The sequence below is a fragment of the Falco punctatus genome (genome assembly GCF_963210335.1).
Source record: "Falco punctatus genome assembly, chromosome: Z".
Classification (NCBI taxonomy): domain Eukaryota; kingdom Metazoa; phylum Chordata; class Aves; order Falconiformes; family Falconidae; genus Falco; species Falco punctatus.
In genome coordinates, this window is record NC_137586.1 from 45186743 (window position 1) to 45198847 (window position 12105).

At 37.1% G+C, this 12105-nt stretch overlaps 1 protein-coding gene across 9 annotated transcripts in view; it reads right to left on the reverse strand.

Moving 5' to 3' along the window:
- Positions 1-356: 356 nt before the first annotated feature.
- Positions 357-12105, reverse strand: part of FANCC (FA complementation group C) — a 109948-nt gene continuing 98199 nt past the window's right edge. For all 9 annotated transcript variants that reach the window (XM_080373220.1, XM_080373216.1, XM_080373221.1 and 6 more), the window contains 5 exons: positions 10514-10589; positions 9618-9699; positions 5715-5886; positions 2645-2845; positions 357-716 (listed from right to left, as the gene is read on the reverse strand). In XM_080373220.1, coding sequence (XP_080229346.1) covers positions 573-716; positions 2645-2845; positions 5715-5886; positions 9618-9699; positions 10514-10589 — 675 coding nt within the window. In that variant the 3' untranslated portion in view covers positions 357-572. The remainder of the gene's footprint in view (positions 717-2644; positions 2846-5714; positions 5887-9617; positions 9700-10513; positions 10590-12105) is intronic.

Sequence of the window (12105 nt, forward strand, 5' to 3'; positions counted from 1 at the left end):
TCCTGTGAAAGCTGCAGTCCTGAAAAAAAATCATTTGGCAAATCTGAGAGGAGTTTAGTTTTGCAATAATTTTCAAAAAGAACTAAAGAGTTCAGGAAACACAGTTGATTTCCTGAGTACATAAGTGTGCATTCACCATGAATCACTAACTCTCATCATTGGTTGTTTCATAAAAGCGGAATTATAGAACAAAACATTTTAGGAACAACTTACCAACCAAGCAATTGCACGCAATTTGCTAATGAAACCATGTGTACTTTAGGAGAAAAACAGATTTTCAGCCAGATAAACAACAAGGAGATGAGTGTACTGCTTTCAGTGATGTAGGTGTCTTGTTAAAGGAAGTGCTCAGAACACAATTTTCAAGCATCTTTAATATTTAGTTATGTTCTAAAAGTTTAATATTTCCAAACAAAGTATTATTTTCAAATATATATGAAAGAATTTGGTGTATGCTTACGTAGATATATATTTCTGCCCTTAGTAACCTGCAGTGCAAGACATTGATGAAAGTCTGACACCTGGATAAAAATCTAATCTGTTGGCTTGATAAATAGATGATATGAAAAAATCTAAACTTTCAGTGTTAGTTTTTGAAGAAGTTCATTCAGCAGCTTCACGGCCCTTTGGTTTTTTTCTCCATTATGGTTAATTCTGTATGCAGTACGGATAAGAAGGCTACACACTTCTTTGCTTGTAGCAGTTGTCTCAGTAATCTGCAGGGAAACAGAGAACATGGGGAATAATTTTATAATTATGTTGCTAAATATACTAAGAATTCTCCATTAATATTTGCAACAAAGCCACAGATTTGTCCCTCAACACTGAACATGTGAGATACTCTGAGTTCAACACCAACTTCTGCCCAAGGCATCTTTTTTCATATGTGTTGGTGGAACTGAGCAATTTCTCTCATATTTAACTGAAACAAACCAAGGGATCAGAAAGTTTTTAAAGGAAACACAAATGGACAGACAGTGTAACCATTTAAAGGTCATGTCCTTAGAAAACAACTAAAAGTACATGAAGATTCTCGGTGAGTTTGGGAAGACAATTCAATCCTGTAAAGTTTTCAAAAGTAAAAGTAAAACCCACCCCCAAAAGATGACAAAGTAACAGGAAAAAACCCTAACTTGCAATTTTTGCTGATCAGGAGGGACTTTACTCCACATGACCTGGTGTGTTAATCCCAAGGTTCACTACGCTAACCAGAACCACTGCCGTGCACCACAAGTTGTTTCCACACCATTCAGGCCTTTTTAAATCACATGAAAAACCCAGCTACACATTAATGATTACACAGATCCAGTCAAAATTAATCAGGCCGACACACTCTGACCTACAATACCTCATGACCACCCTACACTGGGGAATATTGGGGAGTTCTGAATGTCAGTTATGTTGCTTTCTATAAAGAATCAAGAAATAGCCTTCCAACTCCCTGAAGAGGTTTTAAGTAGCAGACCAGTACGTTACAGCATCACTGCTCAACAGCCACACTCCTCAAGAGAAACTAAAGCCAGCAGACTGTAAAATACAACCCTCTTAATTTTATTACATTCTTATGCTAAGAAGAAATTACCATTTGTGAACCTACACGTAAAATGCTTAAACGTAAAATGTTTAAGCCCTTCTTAAACAGAAAAATGTTATGTCTGCTTAGTCAGCCAGAAGCAATAACCACCAAAATAGGTTTCCAGTTCCCTCTGTCATAAAATCAGACTCCTACACATGCCATATACAGATGGAAGAGCATGCTGCTGCTGAAAGGAAGAACTTTTCAGTGCTACAACCACACACTGGCCCTAAACAAGCTTGTGCTTCTTAGAAGAGTATGGGATTATAGTTAGAGAGGAATAAACTCCTAATCTCATATTGAGATAGCACTGTTTGCCTTGAGAGACACAAACTCATTTCACCGTCTGCACCAATGTATCTGAAAGCTGTCATTAACAATAGCAAGATACTGTGGCTTGCCCCCAACATTTTACTCCTCCCCAGCTTTTTCACACCCTAAGTGACGCTCTCCGAGGTCTTTGTTCATTTTTCTCTCAGTTATCACACAATCTTCCTCTCTAGCTTTGCTAAAGCACTGAGCAACAGTAACAATTAGTGACTAGCTGTTTCACATAATGGAAAACAGTGAGAAGACAGTTCCATCACCTCTGCAGCAACTGGATAATTAAGGGAGTGATTTATAACTGGGAAAAGCAAATTGTTTGCACATGCTATCTATGCCAGATAGCATAATTTTTTTTGTAATAAATTTTTGCAAATTTCAATATAATTGTAATATAATTGTAAATGTAATAAATAAAAAATTGTAATAAAAATTTATTTATGTAAATAAATTGTAGGTATCCCTTAACTGCAAGATACTACTCCAAATATTTCTGCAGCTGTATAGTCAGGACAGCAACCTTTTCAGTGAGATCTTGTCAAGAAGTGTCAAAAGCAGAATCATTTGCACTGTAGCTGAAATAGATATGTAGCAGGTTGGGCATAGTTGCTGTAGTCACATTCTTCTTTAATTCTCTGTTAAGTGTTTTCTCTATTAAGAGATACAAATGTAAATCCAAAATAGCAAAAAAAAATATTTTTTTTAAAAAATTACTTAAACTGAAAAAAAAGAAGAAACACTTACATGGTAAATACATTCCTGGGCAATCATATGTCCACCAGAAGAAAAAAGCAGAAAGTTGGTAAGAAGATGTGTTACAAGATACTGGTTATGATACTGCCCTGTATTCATTATACTGTATACAGCAGCCTCCAGATCTTTGACAGAGAGGACTGTACAGCTGCAGAGCATCATTAGATGACTGTAGACTGCTTGAGCTTCTACCTGTAGGGAACAATTTCAAAGGACGCAGGATCAGAAAAGAGTAAAGGTCATACCTATGGTATTTTTTCCTTTGGATTTATTCACTAACAGGAAACTGAGACCTTGGCAGAAACTACCCAAACATGAAAAGAGTTTGAATTTAAACAGCAGGGAGAACAGGGAAGGAAGGGCTGTACGCATTTCTTTTACACTGATTCACACACACAGAGGTGGACAGAATGGATTTTTTAACTTTCTTTGGTCTTGAAAATTAAGCAGGCAGGGCGTCAAGCCAGGATTGACCTTTTTTAATAATAAAAGGAAATGAAGAAAGTCCCTCAGCAGAACATTGTCAGATTTTTGCATTGTGGGAAAAAGAACAGAGACTCCTCAAGGGCTCATTTCAGTATTACTGCTACAAATCAATTAAATTCCCATGCAACCTGACCTTGGCTGATAAAATGTTCCAGCAAGAACACAGTTTTTTCCTTCTTCCTGTGTTGTCCACAGCTTATGTTTTTACCTTTTGAGTTAGCCAATAAAACCTAAGTTTTACTGGGAGTCAAAACCAGAAGATATTGGCACTTACACAATGAAAAAAACCAACAACTATAAGCAACTATTCCAAAAAAACCCTAAAAAATTTGTTCACTATATTAAAAATAAACCTAAAAAACTGGTAGAAAAAACGCAAATTAATTAAGTGGAAGGACAATGGAAAAATATACCACTACAGACCACAAGGAAAAGATACCCATTCATCAACCTATGTTCACTAGGGCAATTTGTTTCAGTCATTTACCTGATTTTGCCCTGTCCTATAAACAATTCCACATCAAGTAGTCTGAAAAAGCTGCTATTCTTGAATCATGTCCACAGTTACATGTGACGAAACAAATGACACCAAAACCTAAGGCAAAGTAAATGGAATTCTTCAAGATTCTTTAACCCTCTGTGCATCCTGTTCTTGGTGTGCCTCCATCCCATGTGCCTGAGGCTGCAGACTAATAGCAGCAGGCTCTGCTCCATGAGCTCAAGTACCCTAGGAGACTCATCCTTAGTGTCAAAGTTACTATGACCAGCCTCCAGGTTTTTTTCCTCCAGTGTTTCAGTCTAAAGGTATGAAAGGATGCCAACAAATGAATAAATATTGAGGAGCAGAATATTCAGTCCTGAACATATGAGTGAAGTCTAGTGAACACCAAAAGTAGCCTTTTTCTTCTTTAAACCATTTAAACTCTGTATTCCACTTTTGCTGATATATAAACTGCTACCTAAAGTAAGTAGCAGGTAGACAAAATCTTAAGTAAGGAGTGCACACATATCCAGCAAAAATATGCTGAATGAAAAGTCATCCAACTTGGCATCTGCCAAAAGTTCCCATCCCATATTAATCCTTAACTGGTGAAAGGTGCAGGGGTTGAGGACGAAACCACTCCATTTGAAAGAGCTAAGAGCTAACCTGCCAAAGGACAAATTAATAGAAAAAGCAAATATCTAACTAGAGGCAGAAGCTTTGCATGAACTGTGGGAATGCTTCTGAAGTAGCCTGACCTGTGGAAAAAAAAAAAAAAAAGTCTTACTTAACTACAGAAAAGAATCATAATGAGCTGAAATATTAGACCTCTGGGAACAGATGAGTAACTGCGTGGGCTGTCAGTGGAAAAGCTTTTCTCTCACTAAAATGTGTCATACGTTATGACAGAACAACAAACTGATAGAATACAGGACACACAGGGAGATGATTTTATATACAGGACAATGTGATTTCATTCTGTGGTGCTGGAGTTAGAACAATATTCCCTACATAGATCTGCACTATTTTCCTTCAGCTTCATTCACTCACATTTATTGCTTGGGTATTTCCTTCTTTCCCAAAACATGCATTCTAAAACGTGCCCTGGTTTCTTTACTTCACTGTAGCTCTAACCTATCTCCGCTCAGCCAACATCCCACTTGACTCCCAGACTATAAGAAATTAAAGAGAAAAAAAATGAAAAGTGATTGGGAAGTGAACTTGGCATTTGCAGTGCCATCTGGGTGGCAGAAGGGGAAGGGAAGGAAATAAAATGTTACAGAACTCTGGTGTACATGGACCATTAGAGGTCAAATGAAAGTTTTTCTAGCACGGTGTACTGAGCTGTATTTTTAAAATCCATTTTCAAATTAAAGAAAACTAGAGATGCTGCAGCCAAATTTTGAATCTGGGCTTTGTAGATCAGATTGCTTGGGCTAGTTCAAGCTTGCATAATAGGCCTAAATTAAAGGCTTTCATGTACTTCCATGCACACATAGACATGCAGCACTCTTCATGCAGTACAGTGTGTGAGGTCAGAACACTGCTTCCTTCTGTTAGAAACGGAGAGTATGGGCAGACAACACACTTGTTGCAATCTTGTACATGGCAAAAATCTGTAAAGATACATTAGAGAAACTAGAATAGATGGGCAAGGTTAGTATTTGGGGATGTGTCCGAAAATAACCTTTACCGCTTCCACTGTTGTCGCGATATCTCTTGTTTCCTTCTCAGAAGGTGCCATAACACAGGAATGCTGAATTCTGCCAGAGTGATTTAAAAAATACCATTCCTAGAGTAGTTTTACTTGTGTTAAAAGCACCCAAGTTATCCAAAAGAAAGCCAAGAAGGTGCTAATCTATATAATATAATTTAAAAAGAGGAAAAGTGTTTTCTAAACATCACCAAGAAAATTGACCAAAATTATCTTTCAACTTCTTCACTGTAACACAATTCCCAGAAGACCTTGTAAAGCCAATACCTTCACCAGTGTAAACCTTTCATTTTTCTAGTTTGTACTATTTGTTTTATAGCAATAAGATATAAGCAAACTATTGACTGCTTATCGCTGCTTACTATCTGTACATTACCCACCATTGTTTGAGTCCTTTGTTGATTTTCATTCTGAGGACAGTAGTAAAATGCCAGCAGCCACAGCAAAGCATCCGGTTCTACAGCACCCTTCAGTAATTCTTCTGCCGCAATATCCAGCCATTCCCCAAAATGAGCAACCAAAAACCAGATTTCAAAGAGGTCAGCAAGAGAACTGGAAAATAACAAAGATACGATTAAGTATGTCTTGTTATATAACATTTTAAAATGTCTTAACTGCAAAAGGTGCAGGCATAAAAATAAAAATCCTTAAACTACTCTTCAAATAAAAAATCCTTAAACTACTCTTCAATAGGTAATGCCTTACCTGCTAAGCATACGGCCATATAATACTCAATTAGCTGCAGTCACAATCAAATGATACCCAGTGCTACTCACTGATTAACTTTGTCAGTAGAACAGACTATCCATTACACCATTTTCTAATAAACTGTGACACTATACTATGTATTAAAATACACATCATAAAATTAAACCTTATCATTTATACTCTCTAGTTAAAGGACTTTCAAAACTTTAAATCACACCTTAAAAGTTGTATTCTAACATACTGTTGCCTTATATTGTCTTCCAGTTTCTCTCTTTGCTTTCCAGGGTTACTTTTTGGGTTTTGGTAATTCATGAGGTGCATGTTTTTTGGTAATTCATGAGGAATTACATTTAGATGGACTAAATATAAAGTGTTTAATGTTACTCATCTCTTGACTTACAATTCAGGTCCTCTTTAATGAAAATTTTGAAGATATTTACAACTGGGTTACTGCAGTAAGAAAAAGAAAGGAGAGAATGGGCCTCATCTCATCTCTACAATTTCTTACATGTACTTTTCTGAAGCTAAGACTAAAGAATAGAGAAATAATGGAGAGAGGCAAATTAATGGTAGGTGTCTCCAAAGAAAAAACTAAAACTGTGTGTGGATGCAAGGATAGACAGATAAATTGAAGGCTGTTAAGACACAGGAACTTAAACTTAATTCCTATTAAGTTAAGAAAAACCTCTAATTCTTCAAGCTTTTGCTAATGTTTTACTCCTGGGGACTCCAAGAACTGCTGTGCCACCTTTCCCAGGAAAGTCTAAGAGGTCTTAGAAATTTCAGGAGCTGATAAAGTTGTCTGATACCATCACATCATCTAGGGAACATGACAAGGTCTTAGTTGGAATAAACTGCTTTATCTTTACAACCTTCTGAAGAGGTGGGAGACACAGTTCTATGGATGAAGGTGTGGTGTGTGCAGATAGTATTCTACATCTGGAGTATATTGGTGATGTTGTCTATAGGTGTCACAGAAATTACTGAACCTGTAAATGATATTGTCTATATGCCACAGAATCTCAGGGTCTCAAAATCTTATTCCTAGGATACAAATCCACCACAGCAGTATTTTTGGATAAGCATGCTCACCAAGATCAGATACAAGAGATTTACATAGACTTACAGAGAGAAAGTAGAGTACTGAGGTGACCGCTATAAAGGCCACCATTGCTGATATTCCACAGCTTTCGGAGGGGCAGCAGCATGGCTCAGGCTGTGAGGAACTAGAGATGTATGACAAAATCTGAGACTAAAAATCCTTAGCTAAAGCAATAGCATACTAGAATCTGGACATGCAATGTTAAAAACCTTCGAAAAATCAAACGTGATAATTATCTAGGACAACAGCCCTCCCTCAGCAAAATAATCTACTTATCTGGCCGTAATTGAATGCTGTGACAACCTAAGTGGATAGGCTAGCTTTGAAACCCAGTGATTTACAACCAAAGGAGGAATTAAATTAAATTAAATTAAAAGTTAACTACTAAGGACAAATAAATATACTTAGGGTAGATTGACAGTATTTATGACTGGAAATGTTCATAGCTCAAAGGGTAAATAAAAGTCCTTAGACTTTAAGGATTAAACTAATTTTAACAGGTACTTAGCAGAACAGAAATTAATTCTTGCTAAGACAGCCTAGGCACCACTGCACTTACAACTCACAGTAACTTCCTTGTACCATCACAATGTCTGGTTGGAATTGTGTGCTTCCCACTTCTGTCCCTACTGTTGTTTCTGCCTCCTACTCTGTAGTGGCACCTATGTCAACTGCTCCACTTTGATTGCCAAAAGTGGCCCTTCACTTTTTCTGGGACATCCCCACACAAAATGTACATCAGTTGATTTCTGGTTTAAAATGTCACATAACATTTACTGTTCACTGAGACTACTACATAAAATAACAAATAATGGCACAGAAGAAATCTGTTGATTAGAACTACACAGAAAGCACCTTGCTGTAAGACTTAGATTTGGTGTAAAATAAAACCAATGAAAAACAAGCTATATAAACAGAGAGCACCGACTATAAGAAGTAAGAGGATATCCTGTATAGTAGTATTTTTTGCTCCTTTGTTAATCTTATTAAGTAGAAAGGATGCAGAATCAGGAATAAAGCAATGAAAGAAAATTGAATACAGTTTCCTCATGGATATTAGTATTTAAAAACTTAAGCCAGATCCACTTTCTTCATAACTGAGAGGGGTTTGGTATAAAACATAATTGTTGCATGAGTTCTAAAGGAAGTAAGAAGATATTCTGGGAAGTATAATACTATTTAACCTAGTGTATTATCAAAGCAAAGAGGGAAAAAGACAACAGAAGCCAAGAAAGGGCTAGGCCACAAAAGGAGAACAGACATGCTTCTATTATTGTAACACATTATGATGGATGATATTTGCTTTATTTGTTTGTTCTAAGGTTGAATTATGTGTTCTTTTAACAAGCCAGGGTCAGGTCACACTCCAAGGGCGGAAAGGTTTTACAGACTTCAAGGATGAACAGTGAGACATAGCACTGAACTGCAGCTTGTACAGAAAGTGAGAAGCTGCCAGCAGACAGTCTGGCCTCAGAGGGAACAGCAAAAAGCTTTTTTCTGCCACTCAACAACAAAAATAAAAGCCTCCATGAGTTACCTGAAACCAAGCATAGTTACAGTATCTGTCTTCCAGGACACAGGGGGACAGTTGGGTATCTTTGTTTTGCAAGTCTATCTGGCCTAGGCATTCTATGTCTCTATTTAAATATTTCCTGTTTTAAATAAAAACTAAATTGGTTTATTTTAATTTAAAAACTGTTCAACACTCTTTGAAAAGCTGTCTTGGAACAGAGGAAGACTCACATCCAAAGCTCTAGCCGAGCGAGGTCTTGTCACACACCTGGATAAGAAAGAATTGCAGGGCAGAAACAGATAGAGATGTATCTTACTTCATTCTTTTCATATAGCCCTACAACATCTACTATCAAAGCAGAATTTGTGTAGACAAACACCATCAGTCATTATAACAAGTATTTGGACAAAAAAAGCTAAGGGCAACAGGTCAGAGACATGGGGTGTCAGCTCAAAGAGTAATAAAGCAAAAAATGGTACTGCAATCTAGCAGTATCTAGAAAAAAAAAAATCAAGTTGAGTTTGGATGTTTACAAAGCCTGCAGAAAGCTAATACAAGCTCCTTCATAAAACACTACCACTCACAACAGGCTCTTTCCAATACTAGCTGCTTTTTTTTGACTGGAAAAGTTCTCTTGTTATTGAACCCAGAATTGGTTTTAAAAGTTTTGGGGGAGAAATGGGAGAGTAAGCAAGTAGGCATTTCTGGTACAGAGCTAGCTATTTGTTGAAATGAAAGGAACAAGGAGATTCTGTTTACTCAGAGGCTTATTGGTCCAGGTCTATAGGTGCTACAAAAGTACAGATTCAATTAGTCTAAGTCCTATTCTTTAAAACAAAGCTCTATTTAAAGATTAACAAGAAAATGATGAAATGCAGCCACTAAAGTCTTCAAATAACATGATTTTCACAAAATAACATATGCAAAGGACAAAAGGTTAGAAAATATAACACTGCTTACCTTATGTTTTTATCTTCTACTAAAGCTTTGAGCATATCTGAAATATGTTTCAAGTGTTGAGACCAGTGTGTAGCTGGCACTTCTGAGGAGGAAGGATGAAAATAAAACTTAAAATTCTACTTTGTCCAACTAGAACAGAACAATGAGATTAACCATATTAAGTTAGCATTAAAACTTGTGCAACTTGATACAGATATCAGCATTTAAAATTTCATTTTTAAATTTCCCAATTTTCATCAATAGCTATTACTATGTTTCTTAGAACATTTCATTGAGAAAGCAATGTGAGGAAGTATAGCTAGGAATATTCAAATGAGGCTGATGTACACTTGTGTAAACACTACCTCAATATAAATATATTATCAGTGGTCTGACAGGATCTTATACTGAGCTGAAATTATTGCTCATGAAAAACTGTAGTATACTGAGCAGTGCTTTCTTCATGTATAAAAATGGGAAACCTGAAAATAAAATTAGGTTTGCAATCTGAAGTATAAGCAGAATTCAAGCTTCAGAGACAAATGGCAAGGCTATTTCTTGTAATATAGATATGAACATTTTCATAACCACAGTTCCTAATATTATAAGGTAAGAATATTTAGCATTTTTACAAGCTTAGTAACTTATCTTCATTCCTACAAAATTATGCACTCTTTCTTTGTTATTCACTTCTGGTTTAGTTTTCTTTAAGGTTACATTTGTATTATTGTTACATAAGAATTAGATGTTCCTGAAAAAAAACACATTAAAAGAATATTATTAAAATTGCTAAGTCAACACATCCTATTTAGGAAGTGGCAAAATTTTATCCTCATCCCTTTTAAAGTTATTTTTAAGACATATATACAGAAAACGCAGGCTGGCTAATGCTGCAAATACCTCATGAAGACACTTACCAAAAGGACGTCTCAGTAAAGCTGTTACAAGAGGCTGGTGATGGTAAGGGAAGTAGGCCTTCAGTGGAAATTTATGCTAAGAAACAGAATTATTATTTTAAGAGCTTTCTGGTCAGTTTTTAAAACAAACCCACAGTGAACAATCTCTTCTAAGGTAGTAATTAACAATACAGACTGAAGTGAGAGAACATAAAAGTAACTCTACACTTAGTTCAGGGAAATTGCATAAAGAAAGAAGGGGGATGTTTAGAAAAAGCTTGCTTAGAAAGAAAAAAAATATGGATTTTTAAAATACATGTATTAAAAAGGGTGCAGAGTATGAAGAAAATTCCATCTTAATATTCTTGAGTTTTTTCCCTCTTATCACAAGTCTTCACACTTAAAATGCAGAGGTTAAAAGAGATGCTAATTAGTTTCATTTCATTTTCCAGTGCAAACAGGTTCATATTAAACAAAGAACTAGTAACATCTACAGAATCTGAGGTTGTGATGTAGATTATTGCCTTCTGTTCAAACATGAACACCTAAAATTCTTAGGATCTGATTCAGTACACGGTGGAGTAGTCACAGATAACAGACTTGTCCTCTGTTTATCTGGGTGCATGCTATTTGTATGCCATGAACATTGCTGCTTGTCTAACTGGGACTACCAGCAGCATACCTTCAATCTTTTTGCTCTGCAAACATCTACTACAGGCATGTCTAATGTGTAGCATGCATGTGCAAGTGCAATATGAACTCCCTTTGAAGTGGACTGAAAACTGTTCAAATGGCCAGGCCCAGAGGGCAGTGATCACTGACACGAAGTCTAGCTACAGCCAGTAACTACTGGTGTACCCCACGGGTCAATACTGGGTCCAGTTCTATTTAACACCTTCATTACTGATCTGGATGATAAGGCAGGGTGTTCCCTCAGCAAGTCTGCCGATGACACAAAACTGGGAGAAGGTCCTTGACAGGATGGAGAAATGGTCTGACAGGAACCTCATGAACTTCAACAAGGAGAAAGTATGAAGTCCTGCACCTGGAAAAGAACAATCCCAGGCAGCAGTACATTCTGGAAGCCAACTAGTTGGAAAGCAGTTTTGCAGAAAAGCACCTTGGGGTCCTGGTGGGCAATAAGTTGAACATAAGCCAGCAATGTGCCCTTGCTGCCAGAAAAGGCGGCAAATGTATCTTGAGCTGCATTAAGCAAAGGGTTGGCAGCAGGTCGAGAGAGCTGATCCTTCCACTCTCCTCAGCTCCGGTGAGCAGCCACTCAGCAGCCAAACCTGGAGTACTATGTCTGTTTCTAGGTCCTCAGTACAAGAGAGACATGAACTTCCCCGAGAGAGTTCAAGAAAGGGCCACAAGGATGATTAACAGCCTGGAGCACCTCTCGTATGAGGGAAGGTGGAGAGAGCCTGGAAAAGAGAAGGCTTAAAGGCCATCTTATCAATGTCTGTAAATACCTGAAGGGTGGGTGCGAAGAAGATGGAGCTAGGCTCTCTTCAGTGGTGCCTAGTAACAGGACCAGAGGCAATAGCCACAAACTGAAATACAGGAGTTCCCATTCGAATATCAACAAATATTTTTCCCTTTTTTTACTGTGA